Source organism: Passer montanus, unplaced genomic scaffold (assembly GCF_014805655.1).
Source record: "Passer montanus isolate IOZ18808 unplaced genomic scaffold, ASM1480565v1 scaffold250, whole genome shotgun sequence".
NCBI lineage: Eukaryota > Metazoa > Chordata > Aves > Passeriformes > Passeridae > Passer > Passer montanus.
Window position 1 is genome coordinate 108,990 of NW_024367150.1, and position 23,599 is coordinate 132,588.

The window sequence follows — 23,599 nt, forward strand, 5'->3', positions numbered from 1 at the left end:
GAGCGGGAATGTGGCTGCTCCCTTGGGATTGTCTCCCTCATTCCCAGTTTTCCTCCAAATTCCGGAATTCCCAGAGATCCAGAGACCTCTGGGAGAGATGGAGGATCCCTGAAACATTCCCAACTTTTCCATGGAAGCCGCTCCCTCAGGAATGGTGCCAGGGTCTCCTTCCTTCCCAGTTTTCCTCAGAATTCCGGTGTTCCCGGAGATCCAGTGACCTCCAGGACAGCACAGAATTCCCAGGAGCATTCCCAGCTCTTCCCGTCCATTCTGACATTGGAAAAGGATGGAAGCAGGGCAGGAATGTGGGATTTGGGTTTTCCATAGGGTTGAGTCTCCTCTGTCATTCCAGCCGGGAATTCTGCTGGAATTTCCCCCTGGATGATTTCCAGGAATGGCTCTGACATTCCCAGGAATTCCTCGGCCACACATGGGTCTCACCCCCACGGATTCTCCTCATCCATGGAGAAATTCCCGCCTGGAATGGAATTCCCAGGCTTTGTGGGACCCTTGGGAAGGCGGGAAAAGCCGGGAATAATTTGGGATGTGGATTTTTCCCACAGAAACCAGGGAAGACCGGACCAAGCGGCTTTTCCGGCACTACACCGTCGGATCCTACGACAACTTCACCTCCCACAGGTAAGGAGCCGCGGAATCCCGGGAATCCCAGGAATTCTGGGAATTCCCGTTTCCATGGAAAACCCGCCCTTTTCCTCACGGAGGTTTGGAATTCCATAGGAATGGGATTTTTCTGGGAGTTTTGGGCTGTGGGAGGAATTCCAGGGGGGAAGTCCCTGGGCAGGATCCGAGGTTTTGCGGAATTCTGGGAATGTGGCCGCGTTCCTGGCTCGTATTCCAATGGATGATCCACCATTCTGGAAAAGTTTGGGAATTTTTCCCATTCCTGGCTCATGTTCCAGGGAAGGATCCAAGGTTCTGAAGAAGTTTGGGAATGGGCTCCCATTCCAAGCTCGTGTTCCAATGGAAAATCCTGGGAATGTTTTCCATTCCTACCTCCTATTCCATTGGAGGATCCAACATTCCAGAGAAGTTTGGGAATGTTTCCCGTTCCCAGCTCATTTCCCAATGGATGATACAAGGCTCTGGAGAAGTTTGGGAATGTGCTCCCATTTCTGCCTCATTTCCCAGAGGAAAATCCAACATCCTGGAAAAGTCTGGGAATGTGGTGCCGTTCCAGGCTCCTGTCCCATTGGAGAATCCAAAGTCTGGGAATGTTTCCCATTCCTAGTTTGTGTCCCAGGGGAGGATCCAAGCTTCCAGAAAATTTTGGGAATGTTCTGCCATTCCGGGCTCCTGTCCCATTGGAGAATCCAAAGTCTGGGAATGTTTCCCATTCCTAGTTTGTGTCCCAGGGGAGGATCCAAGCTTCCAGAAAAGTTTGGGAATGTTTCACATTCCTGGCTCACATCCCAAGGGAGGATTCCATGTTCTGGAAAATTCTGGGAATGTTTCCCATTCCTGGCTCATCCCAGAGGATGATCCAAAGTTCTGGAGAAGTTTGGGAATGTGAAACATTCCCAGCTTGTGTCCCAGGGGAGGATCCAAGCTTCCAGAAAATTTTGGGAATGTTCTGCCATTCCTGGCTCCTGTCCCATTGGAGAAGCCAAAGTTTGGGAATGTTTCCCATTCCCAGCTCATTTCCCAGGGGAGAATCCAACATCCTGGAAAAGTCTGGGAATGTGGTGCCATTTCAGGCTCCCGTCCCAGGGGAAGATCCAACATTCTGGAAAAGTCTGGGAACGTTTCCCATTCCTGACTCGTTTCGCAGTGGTGGATCCCAAGTTCTGGAGAAGTCTGGGAATTTTTCCCACTCTTGTCTCAAGTCCCAGTGGAGAATCCAAGGTTCTGGAAAAGTTTGGGAATGTGAGCGCTTTCCCAGGTGGGACAGCAGGGGGACATTCCTGGACTGTGGCTTTTCCTGATGGATTTGGGAACGGGAATGGGAAGGGCTGGATTCGGGAATGTCCCAGAGCTCTGGAATTCCCACAGGGATGAGCAGCTGCTTCCTTTGGAATGGGGACGTTTTCCCTTTTTCCAGGGAAGTTTCTGAATTCCCAAACCCTTTGGAGCTGGAGGAGGGGTTTTTCCTTGGAAGCCAAGGAATTGTGCAGATCCATGGAATTCTGGGAATCTTGGAGCTCATCCACAACATTTTCCTGCCTTTTTTTTTTTTTTTTTTTGCTCCTTATCCCAAATTTTGCTTCCTGGATCATTCCTGACTCCGAGGAATTTGTGGAATTTGGGTGGATCCTCAAAAGTCCCGGGATTTGCTGCTCCCTGGCAGTTCCTGTGGGAAAAATTGGGAAAGAGGGAAAACCGAAGGAAAAATGAAGGGAAGATCTGGAAAATCCCTGCTGGGATCACAGGAAGAGTGGGAAAAAAGTGGGAATTCATGGATGAGGTGAAATTCCATCAGTTCAGTGGCACAAAAAGTGGGATTGAATCCATGAAAATCCCGGGAAAAGGGATTTCCTTTGGGAATCACATCCTGGGCAAACACCAGGAGGAGCTCTTGGCCAGGAGTTGGAATTCCTGGGAATTTTCACTGGGAAAAGATTCCTGGGAATTCCAATGGAGGAGTGGGGCAGGAAGGGGAATTTAAGGAGCCGGATCCAGCATGGAAAACAAACTTGGGAAAATTCCCAAAATTCCACAAATTCTTTGGAGCTGGGAATGCTCACGGGAACAAAATTTGGGATAAGGAGCTCAAAAAAAGCAGGAAAATGTTGTGGACGAGCTCCAAGATTCCCAGAATTCCATGGATCCGCACCATTCCTTGGCCCAAGGCAAATTTAAGAGGAATTTAAGGAGCCGGATCGGGAAAAAACCTTGGGAAGAGCCCAGAGTGGGATTGGATCCACAGGGAGGGCTTGGATTGATCCCACTCCAGGAAATCCTTTGGGAATTGTTGGGATTCCAGGCAGAAACTCCCAGTTAAAATTTGGGGAATCGTTGGAAAAGGGAAAATCCCAAAATTCTGGATTATAGATTCTGTGGAACAGTTGGGAATGATGGAATTGTGGGATCATGGAATGCTTTGGAATGATGGGACGTCCTCAGGAATTTTGGGATAAATCTGGATTGGAGATGAAAAAAACTCCCCTGGGATGGGATTCCCAGCATTCCCAGATTTCCCTTGGAATCAGGAATCCCGAGGAGGAGGAGCAGGGGCCGCTCCGGAGCTGGGATGTGCTGGATGCTTTCAAAATTCCAGTCATTCCCAAAATTTGGGAATGGGAAAAACGGGACAGAGCTTGAAAAAAATTCACCTGGAGGAGACAAATCCAATCTCGGCTTTATCCAGAAGAGAAATCCCAGCGGGAATTGCCTTCGGAATTAAAGACGGGGATTAAAGAGGCTCCAAATTAATTCAGGAATTAAAGCTGGGAGCAGCTGGGAAGGGGAAAAATCGGCAGCAGGAGCCAATCCCGGATTTGTGTTGGGGATTAGGGAGGGGGAAATGGGGAAAACAGGGAAAACACGGAAAACACGGAGGGGGAAAAGGGAATTTCTCAGTCTTGGAATGCTGGAGCTGGAAAAATGTGTGGAGACTGACAATTATGGAATTATGGCCGTTGGAATGATGGGATTATGGAATAATGGAGGTTGGAATTAGGGAATAATGTTCCTGGAGCTGGGAAATCTGGGAATTCCTTCCCGTGTTTCCAAGGCTGGGAATTCCACAGGCGAAGGGAGCTGAGCTTCCATTGGGAAAAGTTTTCCTTGGATTTCCCTGTAATTCCTGAGATTTCCTTGGTGTTGTTGCCTCTCCTCCCATCCCTCTGGAAATCTGGGAATTCCTTCCTGTGTTTCCAAAGCTTGAATTCCCTCATCCAAAGGGGCTGAGTTTCCATTGGAATTCCAATGGAATGGGACCTGGAATGAGATCAGGAATGGGACCTGGAATTCTCCCTGTCCCTGTGGAACACCAGGAATTAAAGGTGGGCTTTGGATCAGGCAAAACTATGGAAAACCCATGGAAAAGGCTTGGAAAAGGAATTCCTGGAGAGGCCACCACCACCTCACCCTTTAGTGACAAGGCTGAGCAGAAAACCTGGAATGGGATCAGGAATGGGATTGGGAATGGTACTGGGAATGGGACCTGGAATTTTCCTGGGAATGGAACCTGGAATTGTCCCTGTGGAATGCCAGGAGTTAAAGGTCAGGTTTGGATCAGGCAAAACTGTGGAGAACACACGAAAAAAGATTGGGAAAAGGATTGGAAAAGGAATTCCTGGAGAGGCCACCACCACCTCACCCTTTGGTGCCCACAGCTGAGTGGAAAACCTGGAATGAGACCTGGAATGGGCTGGGAATGGGAGCTGGAATTTTCCCTGTCCCTGTGGAATGCTGGGAGTTAAAGGTGGGCATTGGATCAAGGAGAACTATGGGAAAAAAGACACGGAAAAAGATTGGAAAAGGAATTCCTGGAGAGGCCACCACCCTCCTGTCCTTTGGTGCCTGAGGCCAAGTGGAAAACCTGGAATAGGAGCTGGAATCCCAGGAATGGGACTTGGAATGGGAGACCTGGAATTTTCCCTGTCCCTGTGGAATGCTGGGAATTAAAGGTCAGGTTTGGATCAGGCAAAACGACGGAAAACCCATGGAAAAGGCTTGGAAAAGGAATTCCTGGAGAGGCCACCACCACCTCACCCTTTAGTGCCCAAGGCTGAGTGGAAAACCTGGAATGGGAGCTGGAATCCCGGGAATTCTCCATCCCTACGGAATGCCAGGAGTTAAAGGTGGGCGTCGGTCTCAGCACCACCCCCGGCAATTCCAGCTCCTTTTAGAATCCCTGGAATCTGCGGGAATCAATGGAGCCGTGATTCATCCCGGCTCCCACGCTTCCCGAGGCTCCGGTGACGGCTCCGGGCTCCGATCCCACACCTGGATCCCACCCACATTCCCGGTGACGCCGATCCCGCTGAGGTAACGCTCCGCCCACATTCCCAAGGTTTGGGGAGCAGCCGGAAAAGCCACCCAGGAGACACCTGGATGAATTCCAGGCTGGTTGGAACAAGCCTGGGGCAACCTGGGATAGCGGGAATTGTCCCTGCCCATGGAATGATCCCGAATCCCTTTTCCAACCCAGATCCTGGGATTCTAAAAGGAAAGGAGGAAATCGGGAAGTAAAATCAGGTTTTGTGGATCCTCTCGGTTATTCCCATGGGAAAACCACTGGAAGGTGTTCGAGCTTCCCAGGAAAATGCTGGAATGTTGGAGTGGCTGGAGAGGGATTCCACTCCCCTGGGAATTTTTTTGATTCCTCAAGGAAAAATAGAGGTCGGCTGAAGCTGCTGGAGAAATCCTGAAATCCATGGAATTCCTCAGGTGGGAAAAGCCCTCCGAGGTCAGCGAGGCCAAGCTGGGCCCCATCCCAGCCCAGAGCTGGAATTCCAGGAATTCCCTGGACACCTCCAGGGCTGGGAATGCACTGCTGAGGTGGAAATTCCATGGGAGAATCCTGGAATGGTTTGGGTGGGAATGGAGCTGAAATCCCATCCAATTCCAGTCCCTGGAATTCTATCCCAGCCCCTCCCCACCTCCCCAGCCAGGAATTCCTTCCCAAATCCCATCTAGCCCTGCTCTTTTTCCCGTGGAATGGGAAAAGCAGCTCCACTGAACCCCTCTGGTGTCCTCGGGCCAGAATTCCCAGTTTTCCATGGAATTGAGACTTTTCCAACCTGTTTTGTCTGAGGAATGGGATTATGGATTCCCCTGGATCCCTGGAAGCTTCCAAGGCCAGGCTGGAGCAGCCTGGGATCATGGAATGGGATGGAATTCCAGGAGCTTGAAGTCCCTTCCCACCCAAACCATTCCATGAGCCCCGGAATTCCTGACACTCCCTGAAAGCAGGAACTGATCCCAAAAGCTGCTGCTCCCAGACAATTCCAGAGGCTTGGGAATGCTCCCAGTGGGATTCCAGAGAAACCTTTCCAGGAAGAGTTTTCCTTCCCTCCCTCCACGTTCCTGTTTCCATGGAATGACACCGCTCCAGCCCGGAGCTTTTCCAGCTTTTTCCATGATTCCATGAATCCCATCCCGCCATTCCAAGAGCAGGGAGCCACCAGCCCACAGCGGATATGTGTTGTGATTCCGGGATTTGGGAAGCGCTGCTGGAGCCGGAAGGATCTGGCAAATGGGAAAACACTCTGGGATTAGGAATTGTCTCCCTATGGAATGGATTCCCAAAGTGTTCCCAGCAGGAATCCGTTCCCTCCCAGTGATCCAGGAAATCCAAGGTTTTCCCGGCAGGGATCCATTCTCTCCTGCTGTTCCCGGTGATCCGAGATTTTCCCTCCGGAGGAGCTGGCAAGGCCCAGCCCCGCCCCTCATTCCCCAGTGGAATTCCAGTCCCTTCCCGTGCCTTGGGAATGGATCCATGGGGAATTCCCGCTGCCAGTGCTCCCCACCCCTCCCATCAATCCCTTCCCAACATTCCCATGATTTCCCATCTCTTCCCATGGCTCCCCGTCATTCCCGTTGTTCCCATTCTCTTTCCATCGCTTCCCAACTCTTCCCATTGTTTTCCAGCTCCTCCTGTCATTCCTGTTGTTCCCATAATTCCCATTGTTCCCTGTCATTCCTATCATTCCTGTTCTTCCCTGTCATTCCCATCATTCCTGTTCTTCCCTGTCATTCCCATCATTCCTGTTCTTCCCTGTCATTCCCATCATTCCTGTTCTTCCCTGTCATTCCCATCATTCCCGTTGTTCCCCATCTCTTCCTGTTGCTCCCCATCATTCCCATTGTTCCCATCACTCCCATCATTCCCACCATTCCCGTTGTTCCCATCACTCCCATTGTTTCCATTGTTTCCATTTTTCCCATCACTCCCCATCATTCCCATCGTTCCCATCACTCCCATCATTCCTCATTATTCCCATTGTTTCCATCACTCCCAACATTCCCCAGCATTCCCAGCGCTCCCACTGATCCCGTTCCTCCCATATCTCCCAGCCCCTCCCCAACATTCCCATTCTTCCCATCTCTCCCCAGCCCTTCCCATCCCTCTCCAATATTCCCAATAATTCCCCGTCCCTCCCCAACATTCCCATTTTTCCCAGCCACTTCCATCCGTCCCCATCCCTCCCATTGTTCCCCATCCCTCCCATCCCTCTCCAATATTCCCAACCATTCCCGCTCTCTCCATCCCTCCTCATCCTTCCCATTGTTCCCATCCCTCCCAATCCCTCCTCATCCCTTTCCAATATTCCTAACCATTCCCCAATATTCCCATCCCTCCCATCCGTTCCCATCTCTCCATCCCACCCCACCCTCCTCATCCCTCCCCATCCCTCCTTATCCCTCTCCAAAATTCCAAATCACTCCCATCTCTCCATCCCTCCCCATCCCTCCCATTGTGCCCATCTCTCCCATCCCTCCCAATCATTCCCATTGTTCCCCTCCCTCCCCATCCCTTTCCAATATTCCAAATCATTCCCCAACATCCCTCCCATTGTTCCCATCCCTCCTCATACCTCTCCAATATTCCCAATCCTTCTCCATCCCTCCCCATCCCTCCGCATCCCTCCCATTGTTCCCATCCCTCCCCACCCTTCCCCAGTATTCCCAAACCTTTTCCATCTCCCCAGCCCTCCGCATCCCTCTCCAATATTCCCAAACCTTCTCCATCCCTCCTCATCTCTCCCATCTCCCCCATCCCTCCCCACCCCTCTCCATCCCTCCCATTGTTTCCATCCCTCCCCACCCTTCCCCAATATTCCCAAACCTTCTCCATCTCCCCATCCGTCTCCATCCCTCCCATTGTTCCTATCCCTCTCCAATATTCCCAAACCTTCTCCATCCCTCCCCATCCCTCTCAGTCACTCCCATTGTTTCCATCCCTCCCCACCCCTCTCCAATATTCCCAAACCTTTTCCATCTCCCCATCCCTCCGCATCCCTCCCATTGTTCCCACCCCTCTCCATCACTCCCATTGTTCCCATCCCTCCTTATCCCTCTCCAATATTCCTAAACCTCCTCATCCCTCCCCACCCCCTCCAGTATTCCCAAACCTTTTCCATCTCCCCATCCCTCCCATTGTTCCCATCCCTCCCCGGGCTCCCTCCTCTCCCCTCCCGCTCTGGCTCCCACTTCCCGGCTCCTTCCCAAGCTGCTTCCCGGCGCTCCCGGATTATCCCAGCTCTGATGTCAGCCCTGCGGCTCCGCTGGGAGGGACCTGCGGCCGCCTCCCCCTCCCGCCGCTCCTAGAGCCCATCTGGGGAGGGGGCTCCCCTCCCTCCCTCCCTCCATCCCTCCATCCATCGCTGGATCATCCGGGGCTTTTCCCAAGGATGCTCTTTCCCCCCCGCTCCTGGCAGTCCGTCACTTAGCAACGCCCGAGGGGGGGAATTTTGGGATCAAATCCGCCGGGATGAGGATTTAAACTGTGCCCCGCTCGTGCCCGGCCAGCGGCGAGGAGGCAGCGCCGCTGCCATCCAAGAATCCCGGTTTTTATTCCCGCGGGAGACGCGCTCGGCAAGTGTGGGAAGAGACGATTCCCGATGGGGCTCCGCGTTTAACGGGCAAAGCTCCGGATCCCGAAATTCCCGAAATTCCTGCGTGGGCTCCGTATCCCTGCATTCCTGCGAGGGCTCCGTATCCCTGCATTCCTCTGCAGGTGACTGCGAGGGGCCCGGTGGGCAGCAGGGACATCCACGATCGCTTTTTTTTTTAATTCCCTCCTCCTCCTTTTCCTCCTTTTCCTCCTCCTCCACGCCGAGGCAAAAGTCGCTTCCGTCTTTTTGGTGTGACTTTGGGCGCAAAAAAAAAAAAAAAAATCCGGGGAGAGAAAAAAACCCAGGAAAAAAAAAATCCAGGAGAAAAAAAAATCCAGGAAGAAAAAAAAAAAGAGAGAAAGAAAGAAAGAAAGAGAAAGAAAGGGAGGGGAAGCAACGATCCCTGCGGAGATGAAAGGCTGGATGCGAAGAGTGACAAAGGCCACCCCTGGCTGGTGACAAAGGCCACCCCCGGCTGGTGACAGGGCCACCCCCGGCTGGTGACAGAGGCCACGGCGCTGGCAGCGATGGTGCTGCGCTCTAACCCTGGCATCATTCTCTTGTGCTCTTTCCTGCCCAGTGACTACATCATCGAGGAGAAGACGGCCGTGCTGCAGAAGCGGGAGCATGAGGGCTTCGGCTTCGTCCTGCGCGGGGCCAAAGGTAAGCCCGGGTCCGCTTTTCCAGGGTTTTTCCTAGGATTTTTTCTTTTTTCCCGATTTTTTTTCCCCACGTTTTTTTTTTTCCCCCCGGGAAGCGGCGTGGTTGTGCAGCGCTGGGGGGGGATCGGGTTGGGGTGATGGCGTGGAGTGGGGTTTGGGGTTTTGGGGAGGGTTTGGTGCTTGGTGGTGCCTTGGAATTTTTGGGAATTTTCACTCCTTTTCCCCGCGGGAATGAATGGTTCAGGGTTCTCCTTCCCGCTAATCCTGTGGGGCTCCAAAGGGATTTTCTTCCCTGGCTCGCTTCGGTGTCGTGGTCTGGGGTTGTGGATTTGGAGTTCTGGGGGTTTTGCTGCTGGTGCTGCTCATGGTGCCTTGGAATTTTTGGGAATTTTCACTCCTTTTCCCCGAAGGAATGATCAGCCCTTGCTCAGCTCAGGATCCTCATTCCCAGCAATCCTGGGGGGCTCCAAGGGGATTTTCTTCCCCGGATTTCTCCGGTTCACTGCCATGTCCTGCTGCCATCGTGGCTTTCTCAGAATTTTGGGGGTTTTGCTGCTGGTTGTGGCTTGGAATTTTTGGGAATTGTCGCTGCTTTTCCCTTGGAGAATGAACGGCTCAGGGTTCTCATTCCCGGGATTCTCATTCCCAGGCTCCAAAGGGATTTTCTTCCCCAGCTCATTCGGTGTCGTGGTCTGGGGTTGTGGATTTCGGGTTTTGGGGGGGGGTTTATGCTGGTGGTGCCTTGGAATTTTTGGGAATTTTCACTCCTTTTCCCCGAAGGAATGATCAGCCCTTGCTCAGCTCAGGATCCTCATTCCCAGCAATCCTGGGGGGCTCCAAGGGGATTTTCCTCCCTAGATTTCTCCGGTTCACTGCCGTGTCCTGCTGCCATCGTGGCTTTCTCAGAATTCTGGGGGGTTTAGTGCTGGTGCTGCTTGTGGTGGCTTGGAATTTTTGGGAATTTTCACTCCTTTTCCCTGAGGGAATGAACAGCCCCTGCTCAGCTCAGGATCCTCATTCCCAGCAATCCTGGGGGGCTCCAAGGGGATTTTCCTCCCTGGATTTCTCTGGTTCTGTGCTGTGTCCTGCTGCCATCGTGGCTTTCTCAGAATTCTGGGGGGTTTAGTGCTGGTGCTGCTTGTGGTGGCTTGGAATTTTTGGGAATTTTCACTCCTTTTCCCTGAGGGATGAACGGCTCAGGGTTCTCATTCCCGGGATTCTCATTCCAAGCAATCCTGGGGGGCTCCAAGGGGATTTTCCTCCCCGGATTTCTCCGGTTCAATGCCATGTCCTGCTGCCATCGTGGCTCTCTCGGAATTTTGGGGCTTTTGTTGCTGGTGCTGCTCGTGGTGCCTTGGAATTTTTTGGGAATTTTTTCTCCTTTTCCCTGGGAGAATGAATGGCTCCGGAGCCCCATTCCCAGTAATCCTGGGGGGCTCCAAGGGGATTTTCCTCCCTGGATTTCTCTGGCTCAGTGCCGTGTCCTGCTGCCATCGTGGCTCTCTCACAATTTTGGGCTGGTGCTGCTCATGGTGCCTTGGAATTTTTGGGAATTTTCACTCCTTTTCCCTGAGGGATGAACGGCTCAAGGTTCTCATTCCCGGGATTCTCATTCCCAGGCTCCAAAGGGATTTTCCTCCCTGGCTCATTCAGTGTCGTGGTCTGGGGTTGTGGGTTTGGGGTTTTGGGGGGTTTTGGTGCTGGTGGTGCCTTGGAATTTTTGGGAATTGTCACTGCTTTTCCCTGAGGGATGAACAGCTCAGGATCCTCATTCCCAGTAATCCTGTGGGGCTCCAAGGGGATTTTCCTCCCTGGATTTCTCCGGTTCTCTCCAGTTCTGTGCCGTGTCCTGGTGCCATCGTGGCTCTCTCAGAATTTTGGGGCTTTTGGTGCTGCTGCTGCCTTGGAATTTTTGGGAATTTTCACTTCTTTTCCCTGGGAGAATGAACAGCTCGTGATTCTCATTCCTGGTTATCCGGGGGGGCTCCAAAGGGATTTTCTTCCCCGGATTTCTCCTGTTCAGTGCAGTGTCCTGCTGCCATCGTGGCTCTCTCGGAATTTTCAGGTTTTCTGTGGATGCTGCTTGGAATTTTTGGGAATTGTCACTTTGCTTCCCGGAGGGGTGCAGTGTCCTGCTGCTACCGTGGCTCTCTCGGAATTTTCAGGAGGTTTTCTGTGAATGCTGCTTGGAATTTTTGGGAATTGTCACTTTGCTTCCCGGAGGGAGGAATGGCCCCTGCCCAGCTCCGGAGCCCCCTTCCCAGCAATCCTGGGGGGCTCCAAAGGGATTTCCTTCCCTCATTCCATCTTCTCCTTTCCCATTTTCTGGGGGTTTTGATGTGGATGCTGCTTGGAATTTTTGGGAATTTTCACTCCTCTTCCCTGTGGGAATGAACAGCCCCTGCCCAGTTCCATCCATGGCTTTTTGGGATTGGAGTGCTCGGAGCTTTTCCGTGGATTTTGGCCGGGGAGAGCTGGGGGCTTTTGGGATCCCTGGGGAAAACCGGGAGAGCTTTTCCTGCTGCTCCCACCCCAGAGCTCATTCCCGGCTCATCCCGGGGCTCTCCCAGGTCCAGGATCTTTCCTGGGAGTTTCCCATGGCTCCTTTGGCCAGAATTCCACATTTTTGCTGCAAAAAAAAAAAGAATCCCTTGGAGACTTGGGAATGTTCCTGTGGATTTAGGAAAGAGGAGGCGGGAAAAGCTCGGGATGGAGAGACCTCTCCACCCCCGGCATTCCCAGGAGCAGAGGGACAGCGGAGCCGTTTTCCACGTGGGAGGAAAGCTGGGAAGAGCTGCAGATCCAGGCTGGAATGGGATTTTCCAGGCGAACTCCTGGATTTATGTCCTTCTGTCCTTTCTGCCAAGGTTTGCATCCCAGTGGGAATTTCGCTCCCATTCCCTATGGACTTTCCATCCGTGGAGCACCCAGTGAAACTTTAGGGCCCAAAATGGCATCCATGAGTTTTTTTTCTGGGCCAATCCCACAGCTTTTGTGTTGGGAAAACCGGGAAATTTAACCCCATTCCCTGTTTTTTCCCTTTTTTTTCCTTCCTGGTTCTCCTGCCATTCCCAGTTTCCCTTCGTGTGCCCAGACTGAGGGAAACGTTGGGAGCGGGCATGTGGCTCTGTGGGATTTGGGAATTCTGCGGGATTCAGGAATTCTGTGGGACACAGGAAGCACACGGATGCAGAGGGGTCCTGGCATGGAAGATCCAGAATCTGGGAATGCTCCCTCTGGAGCAGCATTCCCAAGTTAGGGAAGTGGCTTGGAATCCTCCCCATTTCCCAGCCCCTCATCCCGGTATTCCATGGATTTTGGGCTGGGATTCCATGGATTTTAGATGGGGAATTGGCCCCATCCATGTCACCACTGCCCCTTTGGATTTTCCTGGAAAACCATTCCAGGCCTGTGGGGAAAAGAGGGAAAAGGAGCTGGAAAAGGCAGGGCTGGAGCTTCATCCCGGGCAGAGGGAGGGAGGCGGATTTTGGGATGATCCTTAAAGGAATTTGCTCTTCCTGCTGCAAATTCCTCCCTGGAATTTTTCCCATTCCATGGGAGCACTCCCAGGGAAAAGGCTCTGCCCACCCTGGGTCCTTCCCAGCCCATCCCCGCTCCGGCACTTCCCAGTTCCCAAGGGGAACATCCTGTCCCATCCATCCCAGGGATCTGAGTTATTCCCGTTTATCCCAGTCCCTGCAGCTCTCGCAGCTGGGCTTGCCCCACATCCAATCCCTTGGGAATTCCCAGGGAATCTGTGGCTCTCCCTGGATCCCTGGAATTGTCCAGGGCCAGGCTGGAACAGCCTGGGATCATGGAATGCCATCATGGAATGGGATGAGCTTTGAGGGCCCTTCCCACCCAAGTCATTCCATGATTTTAGGGATAGCCAGGATGTGTCCTAAAATCCAAATTAAGGGAACAAATCCAAGTTTTTGTTGGATGGGATGAGCTTTCCTTGGTTTGCCTGGAGAGAACCGGGTCATTCCCAAAATTCCCAAGATTATTCTTCCCTGTGGATCTCCTCAAGGAGCCAATCCCAAGGGAAAGGAGGAGAGGGAACGGCCTCGAGCTGGGCTTGGGGGTTGGATATTCCAGGTGGGAATTCCCTGAGCTCAGAACTTGCCAGGATCTGTGGAATCAATGGATCCTTTGGGAATTCCATGAGCTCTCAGCTTGCCAGGATCCGCTGAGGATTGGAGGATCCTTTGGGAATTCCCTGAGTTTGGAACTTTCTGGGATCCGTGGGATGGGGATCTGCCTGACCACTCCAGGGATGACCAGGATGGGAATTGGTCCTTCCAGGATGGAATTTGTCCTCCTGGATGGGATTTGGTGACTCCAGGATGGAATTTTGTCCTCCTGGATGGGATTTTGGTTCCCCAGGTTGGGTTTGGTTCCCCAGGATGGGATTTGGTCCTCCTGGATGGGATTTGGTGACTCCAGGATGGAATTTTGTTGTCTGGGTGGGATTTTGGTGTCTCCAGGATGGGATTTGGTCCTCCTGGATGGGATTTGGATACCCAGGATGGAATTTGGTGTTTCCAGGATGGAATTTGATGCCCAGGATGGAATTTGGTCCCTCCGGGATGGGACTCGGTCCCTCAGGATGGAGTTTGATGTTCCCCAGGATGGGATTTGGTTCCCTCCCAGATGGATTTTGTCCCTCCAGGATGGATTTTGGTGTTCCAGTCCTTCCTGGTGACCCAGCCCTGGCAGGGCTTCTCCCGCAGCTGGCTCTGGAATTCCAGCTGGGAATTGTGGGAATTTAAGCCCAGAATTCCCAATTCCCCAACCAGGGCTGTGGTGGCTCCTCAGGGGTTCCAATGGCACTTCCCAGAATTCTGAGTCCGGAGTTTTGGTGGGAAAGGCTGAACCTCCTGGTCAGGGAATTCCCCTCATTCCCAGTGGGAACTTCCTGGATTTAATTCCCAACTTTTTGGTTTGGTTCTCCCATTGGATGGGAGACCCTTCCCATTGGATTTCCTCCCTAGGAGGACACTTAGGGATGGATTTTCCATGATTTCCACAGCTGGAGCATTCCCTGGATCAGGTTCTAAACTGGTTTTGGGGATGGCTGAACTGGGAGAGATGGATGAGGATTCCCAGGATTTGCTGGGAGCAAGGATGTCCTTCTCCTCTTCCTTCTCCATCCCCAGGGGTTGGAAAACCTGGAATAAAAATTCCCAAGGCCAGGACAGGGCTTGGAGCAGCCTGGGATAGTGGGAAGTGTCCAAGGGTTGGAACTGGGTGGGATTTGTGTCCCTTCCCACCCAAACCACTCCAGGGGGAGCTCCAGTGCTCCCGACACCAGGAGGACCTGGAAATCCTGGAGCAAATCCAGGGGATTGGATCAGCTTCCCTCTGAAAAACTGGGAATGTTCTCCTGGAGAATGGAAGGATCCAGGGAGAGCTTCCAGCACATTCCAGGCCCAAAGGGGCTCCAGGAGAGCTGCAGAGGGACTGGGGACAAGGGACAGGAGCCAGGGAATGGCTGCCAGTGCCAGAGGGCAGCCATGGATGGGATGTTGGCCATGAGGAATTGCTGGCTGGGCTGGAATTGCCAGAGCAGCTGGGGCTGCCCCTGATCCCTGCAGTGCCCAAGGAAAGGCTGGAAAAATCTGGGCCAGTGGGAATTGTCCCTGTGTCCCTTTGACCCCTCCTGGATAAAATTCTGCTCCCAGCATTATTCCATAGGGAGACAATTCCCAATTCCCGAGCATTTTCCCATTTGCCAAATCCTTCACGCTCCGGCAGCGCTTCACAAATCCTGGATCACGACGTGCACCCGCTGTGGGCTGGTGGCTCCCAGCCCACGGAAAAAGCTGGAAAAGTGCCTGGAATGACACATGGCTAACTCAGGGATGGATGGGCATGGGATGCAATGGGATCCATGGGAATGTGGGATTCGCTCCCTGAAATTCATCCCAGAGAATCCATGGCTGCCCCTGGATCCCTGGAAGTGTCCGAGGCCAGCTCGGACACTTGGAACAGCCTGGGATAGCAGGAGATGGAATCCTGGAAGGATCCTGGAGGATCTGGAGAGCGCTCCGACATTCCGTCGGAATGTCTAAAAATAGGGATGAGCTGTCAAGCGTTTGCCACTTCTCCCGGGAAAGGCAGAAATCGTGGAAAGCCGTTGGTGGGAAGCAGCTGAGAAGCTTCAGCACATGGAGGGGTGGCAGGGAAAGGTTCCCTGGGTGTGATCCGTGCCGGAGTGGAAAAATCCCGCCTAAAATGTGGGAGAAAACAGGAGAGAGGAGGAGAAGTCTTGGATCTGGGTGGAATTGGACGCTTGGATTTGGCGGGAAGGGAGGGGAACGTTGGGAATGTTGCTGGATGGAGGTCAAAGGAGAGGCCAACAGGGTCACCTCGGGGATCTGGGATCCATCAGCTCCTAAAAATCCATTTCTTGGGATAATTTGCAGGGATGAGAATTTCTCCTGGCTCCTGATCCGTGCCAGGGGGATTTGGGAATGAGGAGACCCCGTGGCTCCGGGGGAAGGACTCGGCTGGAAGTGAGAGGGAAGAGGGAAAACTTGGGATAAGGAGGGCGGGAAGGATTGAAGGGATGGATTTTCCTCAGGCTGGATTGTCCCAGCGGGGATCTCTCCCATTTTTCAGAGCTTTGGTGGGTCCTGATGGATCCTCTGGATCCATTCCGGGAGCCAAAGGTTTGGGATCGACCCGGGGTGGAATTCATGGATCCTGGGAATGGAAATGCTTGGAAAATTTCCTGTGCTGTGCCCGTGGGATCTCCTGGATCCCAGGGATCTGTGGGATGGGCTGGGAGGTCCTTGCCAGGCAGGCCCCGCCAGGACTGGGGAATTGTGGAATCCTTGCCCATGGAATGCCGGCAGTGCCTCGGGAAGGGCCCCCGAGCCCCCCTGGGCTGGGCAGGGGCTGCCAGGGATCCGTGCAGGGAGAGCCCGGGAAAAGTGGGATCTGGGCCGGGCTGGGGCCAGGGCAGCTCTGCTGGGATCGGGGCAGGGATGGGGAATGTCCTTCTGGCTGTGCCCAGCTCCTGCCAGGAGCCCGCGGGGATCGGGATCTGCTCCAGGGAAGGAGCCCCGGGAGAAGAGGGAGCGGCCTCAGGCTGGCCCAGGGCAGGCCCCGCTCCCACATTTGGGATCGTTTGCCATGGAAAGGGGTCAGGCCTTGGCAGGGGCTGCCCAGGGAGCTTTGGAGTCCCATCCCTGGAGTGTCCAAGGAATTCCTGGATGTGCCTCTGTTCAGAGTGTCATCTCCTGCTGTCCCAGATTGCTCCAGCCTGGTGGATTTTTTCAGGGAATTCATGGAGTTCCCATCCCTGGAAGTGTCTAAAGAACCTGAGGATGCTGCACTCAGAAATGTGGGGCAGGGGGGCCTTTGGGAGTGCTGGGAATGGTTGGATCCGATGGGATTTTCCAACCAAAATAGCTCCGTGACTCCATCATTGATTCCATGACTGAGTCTATTATTGGCTCCATCTTGGATTCCATCTTGGATTCCATCACTGATTCCTTCTTTGATTCCTTTATTGATTCCTTCATTGATTCCATTATTAGTTCCATTATTGATTCCGTCATTAGTTCCATTATGGATTTCATCTTCGACTCTTTCATTGATTCAGTCTTGGATTCTATCATTGATTCCATCATTAATTCCATGATTGATTCCATTGGTATTTCCATTATGGATTCCATCATTGATTCCATTGTTAGTTCCATTATTGATTCCATCTTGGATTCCATTATTGATTCCATCTTGGATTCATTCCTTCATTATTTCCATGATTGATTCCATCATTGATTCCAGTACTGGTTCCACCTGGGATTCCATCACTGAGGTGGGAACAGGGACAGGACAAGGGGTGGGATTCAAATCCATGAATCCATGGATGTGGCACTTGGGGACACGGATCAGGGGTGGCCTCAGCACTGCTGGGAACAGTTGAGCTCTGAGGCCTTTCCAGCTCTGTAATTCCATGATTTTAGGAATGCTGTGGACAGGCTGAGCCTTCCCTTATGGAATTTCCTTGGGAATCCCTCAATTCCCCTTCCCGTTGTGTTTTCCAGCCGAGACCCCGATCGAGGAGTTCACGCCCACGCCGGCATTCCCAGCGCTGCAGTACCTGGAATCCGTGGATGTGGAAGGAGTCGCCTGGAGAGCGGGATTGCGCACGGGGGACTTTCTGATCGAGGTGAGCTCCTCGTGGAATTCCACTCCTTCCCCAGGAATTTTGGGAATTGCCCAGGAGTTTTGGGATTCTCCCGGGTATGGGTCAGGAGGATACGGACTCCTCCAGGTTGTGGAACTTCCAGAGGTTCTTTGGGTGTGGATCCAGAGGCATCCTGGTGTTCTCCAGGTGCGGATCAGGAGGATCTGGAATTCTCCAGGATCCAGAGGGATCCAGAGTCCCCTGGTGCTATCGAATCCCCTTGGAATTGTGGCTGCTCCATCCTGTGGAGAACACACCAGGATTTCAGGAGATTCCCTGGATTTGTCAGTGCTTTAGGGATTTTCCTGGCTGGAGGAGGAACTTGGGATGTTCCCATGGGATTGGTGGGAACAGGGCAGGCCTGGAGGTTGGAAAGGCGTAAAAAAGGTTTTCCCATGGGAAATCCAAGGAATGGTTCAGGGGCTGGATCCAGGCACTGCTTTGGTTGGAAAGGAATCATGGAAGGTTGGATTCCAATGGAATGTGTGGAGTGTTGGGATTGGGATGGATCCTGCCAGACTGGGAGAGCTGGGAATGTTCTCCTGGAGAAGGGAAGGATCCAGGGAGAGCTTCCAGCACAACCCAGGGCCCGAAGGGGCTCCAGGAGAGCTGCAGAGGGACTGGGGACAAGGGACAGGAGCCAGGGAATGGCTGCCAGTGCCAGAGGGCAGCCATGGATGGGATCTTGGCCATGAGGAATTGCTGGCTGGGCTGGAATTGCCAGAGCAGCTGGGGCTGCCCCTGCATCCCTGCAGTGCCCAAGGAAAGGTTGGAGCAGCCTGGGATCATGGGAAGTGTCCATGGAATGAACTTTGAGGTTCCTTCCCACCCAAACCATTCCAGGATTCCATTTGGGATGAATCTCTGGCATTTTGTGCTGCCCTCTGAGCTCTGGGAGCTCCTTTTGTCCTTGGAATGCAGTTTTCAGATTTTCCCCCTCACTGCCTTTTCCATGGATAATTTCCCGGCTCCAGCCTCGCATATTCCCTGAACTTCCTTTTGGGGCCAGTGTGACACCAGGAATGTCCCTGCTCCGTGCCCGGGAGAGGCTTCCCAAAATCCTGGAGCTGTTCCCGTGTGCTTCTCCTCAGAATCCTGGGGACCCCTGGGCTTGGAAAAGAATTCCAAGGACACTGAATCCAACTGGGCCTGGTCCCCAGCCCAGAGCACTGAGTGGAATTCCAGGAATTCCCTGGACACATTAGACCTGGGATATTCCCACTCCTGCTTGTCCTGACAGGAGAAGGAGGAAAATAAAGCCTGGAGGGATTTGGGATGGCTGGAGACTCATTTCCATTGAGAAATTCCCAAAAATTTGGGAATTCCTGGCTGGGCTGGGCAGCCCCCGCCAAGGCCTGACCCCTTTCCATGGGGAAATTCCTGCAGATTCCAAGCTTCCAGAAGTCCTCCAGGTGTGGATCCAGAGGGATCCAGAGTCCTCCAGGTGATGGAAGTGCCAGGAGCTCTCCAGGTGTGGATCAGGAGGGTCTGGAATTCTCCAGGTGGGGATCCAGAGGGATCCAGAGTCCTCCAGGTGTTGGAGCTTTCAGGAGTTTTCCAGGTGTGGATCCAGAGGGATCCAGCATCCCAACCTGTGGATCGGGAGCTTCCAGAAGTTTTCCAGGTCAGGAGGATCCAGAGTCCTCCAGGTGTGGATCAGGAGGTCCTGGAATTCTCCAGGTGTGCATCCGGAGGGATCCAGAGTCCCCACATTCCTTTTGGGAATTGGGTCGCTCCCGGAGCTCTCCCGAGCTGCCCTCGATGCCACTTCCAGCCCTGAATTCCACTCGGATTTCCTCCCAAAAAATCCGGAGCAGCCTCTGGAACAGCCACAATTTAGGCTGAAAATTGGGAAAATTCCTCCTGAAGGGAATCAAATCCCAGTGGATTTGGAGGACCTGGATCCAGGGCGGCCCTGGCAGAGCTGGGAATTCTGGGATTTGATCTCCAAGAGCTTTTCCGACCTCCAACAATTCCATGATCCCATGAACCACATTCCAGGAATGGCTCCATGAGGAAATTCCCGGTGCCAGGCTGGGGAATTGCCAAGATCCGACGTCCCCGGGGGTGGGATTGGGACAATCCCACTGGAATTCCAGAGGAAAATCCAGAATTTCCAGCCTTTTGTCTCCCCCTCATCCTGGCAGGTTTTAAATCCTGGAATTTTTTTCATGAGGAGCCTTGGAAGTGGAGAACTTTGACCACTTCCATGAGAATTCCATGATTCCTTGAGGATCCGGGTGGGAATTCCCAGAATCTGGGATACAGACATGGCTGGAAATCCGTGGATATTTCCAGGATTTAGGGCCAGATTTCATTGTTATCCCAAGTTTTCTAAAAGGAAAAACTGGAATGACAGCCCCAGCATCCCCTGGGGAGGTTTGGATGGGATATTTGGGAATGTTGCTCCGTGGAAATGGTTGGGAAGCTTTGGAAGGAGCAGTGGTGGAATCAAATCCTTCGGAATGTTCAAAATCGGGATTTGGGAATGTGGGTTTTTCCAAACTCTGAGGGCTTTTCCAATCTCCACAATTCCACGATTTTCTTTGGGAATGAGGTAGAATCCTGCTCTGGGCAGTGGTGGGAATGGGACAATCCAATCCCAACCATTCCATGATCCCAGTGAACAAAATTCCAGAGTGTTTTGAAGGACATGGACCCCAAAAATCCAGGGTGGGGGGAAGAAATCCTCTAGGACCAAAAATTCCCCCTCTGGAATTGTGGGAATGAGGGAGCGCTGAAACATTCCCAGATTCTCTCCCTGCTGGAAAGGTCAGGAAGCAAAAAAAGCAGGAAATGCGGATAATTCCGGCTCCGGAGCGTGGGAGGTTGATAAAAAGGATCCGAGGAAATATCAAAGGCCGGGATTTCGGATCGTTGGGAATTTGGGAGCATCGGGAGCTGGGGAAAAAAAAAAAGAAGGAAGAGGCTGATCCAGCTCCATTTTTTTTATGGAAATGCTCAAAATTTGGGATATTCTGGTGCGGGGAAAAAAAGCTGGAATGTTCCGCTCCGAGTTGGGAACGAATGCGGAGCTCGGATTTCTCCAGGAGATGTCTCGGAACACAAAGTTTCCCAGTAACCAAGGAGAGAGGAATTCCTAAAAATATCCGCTCCCAAATTACCGGGCTGGGAGAGCGGATCCCGGAGATCTGCGGGAGGGGGGTCTGGGAATGCTGCTCAGCCCTGGAATTCCGGAGGCTCGGCATGAGCATTGGGCTCTCCCAGTTTTCCGGAGGAAGGGAATTGAGGGAAATCAAGGCAGGGATGAATTGGGAGCACAGAGAATTCCAGGATTGAAATCCCAAGGAATTCCGTGGAGGTCAGGCTCAGGTTATCCCGAGGGTTTTGTTGGAATTCCTTCAAAACTGTGGGATTCAGGTGGAAATAAAGACAGTTAGGAGTGGGAGACAATTCCCAGCAATTCCCTGGCTGGATCCAGGTGGGAATCAGGATCTGATCCCAGGGAAAAAAGGTCAGGATGAGAGGGAACGGCCTCAAGCTGAGCCAGGAATGGGATGTTTGGGAAAAATCCTTTGTGGAAAAGGTTGGGAAGGATGGGAATGGGCTGAGCAGGGCAGTGGGAATCACCATTCCCAAGGGATTTCAAATCCATGGATCAGGGTGGGAATGGCAGTGCTGGGAATGTTCCCAGTGGGATTTCCAGCCTCAGGGATTCCTGGATTCCAGGATTTCATTCCCAACCCAGGAAATGCTGATGGGAGAACCTTGGGAATTTCCCATTCCAGCAAACCCTGCCTGGCAGGGAATGGAGGTTCCAGGCTTGGGAATTCCATCAGGAAAAGGGAATTCTCCCATAAATTTCTGGTTTTCTCCCAGATTTTTTTGATTGGATGTGGCAGATCCTGGAAGGACGAAATTCCTGCACTCCCTGAAATTCCCACATGGATCCCGGATGGATCCAGTGGGATTGGGATGGGAGCTGGGAATTATTCAGGATGTGGGAAAAGGGGAGAGGATCCAGGAATTCCTGGCTCTGGAATGTGCGTGTGGGATTATGGCGGTTTGCAAGGAGCTTGGTGCACGTGGAGAGAATTCCCTGGAAAACCATTCCATGGATTGCAGTAAATCCCATGGGAACTTGCCCATGGAATGGGGTGGACTAGGAGAGGAAGGAAAAGTCCAAGCCGGGATCCTCAGGAGAATTTTGGGATCTGGATAATCCCAAATTCTGTGAAATGGCAATCCCTGGATTTCTGCTCTTTCTTCTTGGTGAAACTTCGGAGCTGCCAACGATCCCACACAATGATTCCCGGGAATCCAAAGTTTCCCGGAGCAAAGGAGCCAGAATGGGCTCTTGGGATCTGTCCCTCGGGATGGATCCATGGAATAAACACGGAGCGTTGGGAAGAACTCCAGGAATCTTGGGATGAACCTTCACCAAGAGGAAAGAGCAGAAATCCAGGGATTGCCATTCCACAGAGTTTGGGATTATCCAGGATTCTCCAGATCCCAAAATCCTCCCGAGGATCCCGGCTTGGACCTTTCCCCCCTCCCCAAGTCGACCCCATTCCATGGGCAAGTTCCCGTGGGATTTACTGCAATCCATGGAATGGTTTTCCAGGGAATTCTCTCCATTCCGAACATTCCATGACTGGCCGCTCAAAAAAACCAGGAAAACCCCATTTTTTTGGGAATCTGTCAGCAGGAATTGGCAATTCCCATCTCCTCCTCACCATCACCGGGCAGTGACTCCCAACTGCCACAAAAAAGACGGGAAAAGATGGGGAAAAAAAAATGGGAAAAATGGATTTTTGTGGACTCCTTCAGTATTTTTTCTTTCCCACTGGGAATTCTGATCCATGTTTATTTCTTTTTCGGGAATGCAGGTGAACGGAGTGAATGTGGTGAAGGTGGGGCACAAGCAGGTGGTGGCGCTGATCCGGCAGGGCGGGAATCACCTCCTGATGAAAGTCGTGTCCGTCAGCCGCAAGCCCGACTCCGAGGAGGGATCCCGCAAAAAGGGTGAGCGGCAATTCCCGGGAATTCCGCGATGCCGGGGGCTCGGGATGGGCCGGAGCGGCCTCAGCGAGGAGAGGGAGGGGCAGGGGTGGAAAATTCCAGGGTGGGAAGGTTGGGATGCGCTGATTTTTGGGATGCGTTGATTTTGGGATGTGCCTAGTTTTGGGATGTGCCAATTTTGGGATGAACCAATTTTTGGGATGTGTTGGTGTTTGGGATGTGCCAGTTTTTGGGATGCAATGATTTTTGGGATAGGCTGGTTTCTGGGATGTGCCAGTTTCAGGATGTGCTGTTTTTTTGGGATGAGCCAATTTTTGAGATGAGCTGATTTTTGGGATACGCCAATTTTTGGGATGTGTCCATTTTTTGGGATGTGCCTGGTTTTGGGATGAGTCAGTTTCAGGATGCACCAATTTTTGGGACGTGTTGGTGTTTGGGATGTGCCTGTTTTTGGGATGTGTTGATTTTTGGGATACGCCGGTTTCTGGGATATGCCAATTTCTGGATATGCTGTTTTTTGGGATGAGCCAATTTTTGGGATACGCCAATTTTTGGGATGTGCTGATTTTTGGGATGTGCCGGTTTCTGGGATGTGCCAATTTCACAACGCGCCAGTTTTTGGGATGTGTTGGTGTTTGGGATGTGCCTGGTTTTGGGACACAATGATTTTTGGGATGTGTCCCTTTTTTAGGATGTGCCAGTCTTTGGGATGTGCTGATTTTTGGGATGCGCCGGTTTTTGAGATGCGCCAGTTTCAGGATGCGCTGTTTTTTGGGATGTGCCAATTTTTGGGATGTGCCGCTTTCTGGGATGTGCCAGTTTTTGGGATGTGTTGATGTTTGGGATGTGCCATCTTTTGGGATGTGCTGGTTTATGGGATTTCAGGGATTCCAGGGATTCAGGATGGGCTGGAGCGGCCCCAGTGAAGAGAGGGAATGGCGGGAGGGGATGTGGGAGTGGCACGGGTGGAAAATTCCTGATAGGAAGCTCCGGTTTTTTGGGATGTGCTGATTTTTGGGATAGACCAATTTCAGGATGTGCCGTATTTTGGGATGCTCAGCTTTTTGGGATGAGCCGATTTTTGGGATGCACCGATTTCAGGATGCACCGATTTTTAGGATGTGTTGGCATTGGGATGCAATGATTTTTGGGATGCAATGATTTTCGGGATATGTCCATTTTTTGGGATGTTTCCATTTTTGAGATGCGCCGGTTTTTGGGATACACCTGGT

The 23,599-nt window shown here is 52.4% G+C and overlaps 1 protein-coding gene across 1 annotated transcript in view; it reads left to right on the plus strand.

Annotated features, from left to right (window-relative positions):
* Positions 1–23,599, plus strand: part of SHANK3 (SH3 and multiple ankyrin repeat domains 3) — a 126,027-nt gene that overhangs the window by 61,110 nt on the left and 41,318 nt on the right. The window contains exons 12-15 of the mRNA XM_039711873.1: positions 564–639; positions 9,103–9,185; positions 17,242–17,366; positions 22,235–22,370. Coding sequence (XP_039567807.1) covers positions 564–639; positions 9,103–9,185; positions 17,242–17,366; positions 22,235–22,370 — 420 coding nt within the window. The remainder of the gene's footprint in view (positions 1–563; positions 640–9,102; positions 9,186–17,241; positions 17,367–22,234; positions 22,371–23,599) is intronic.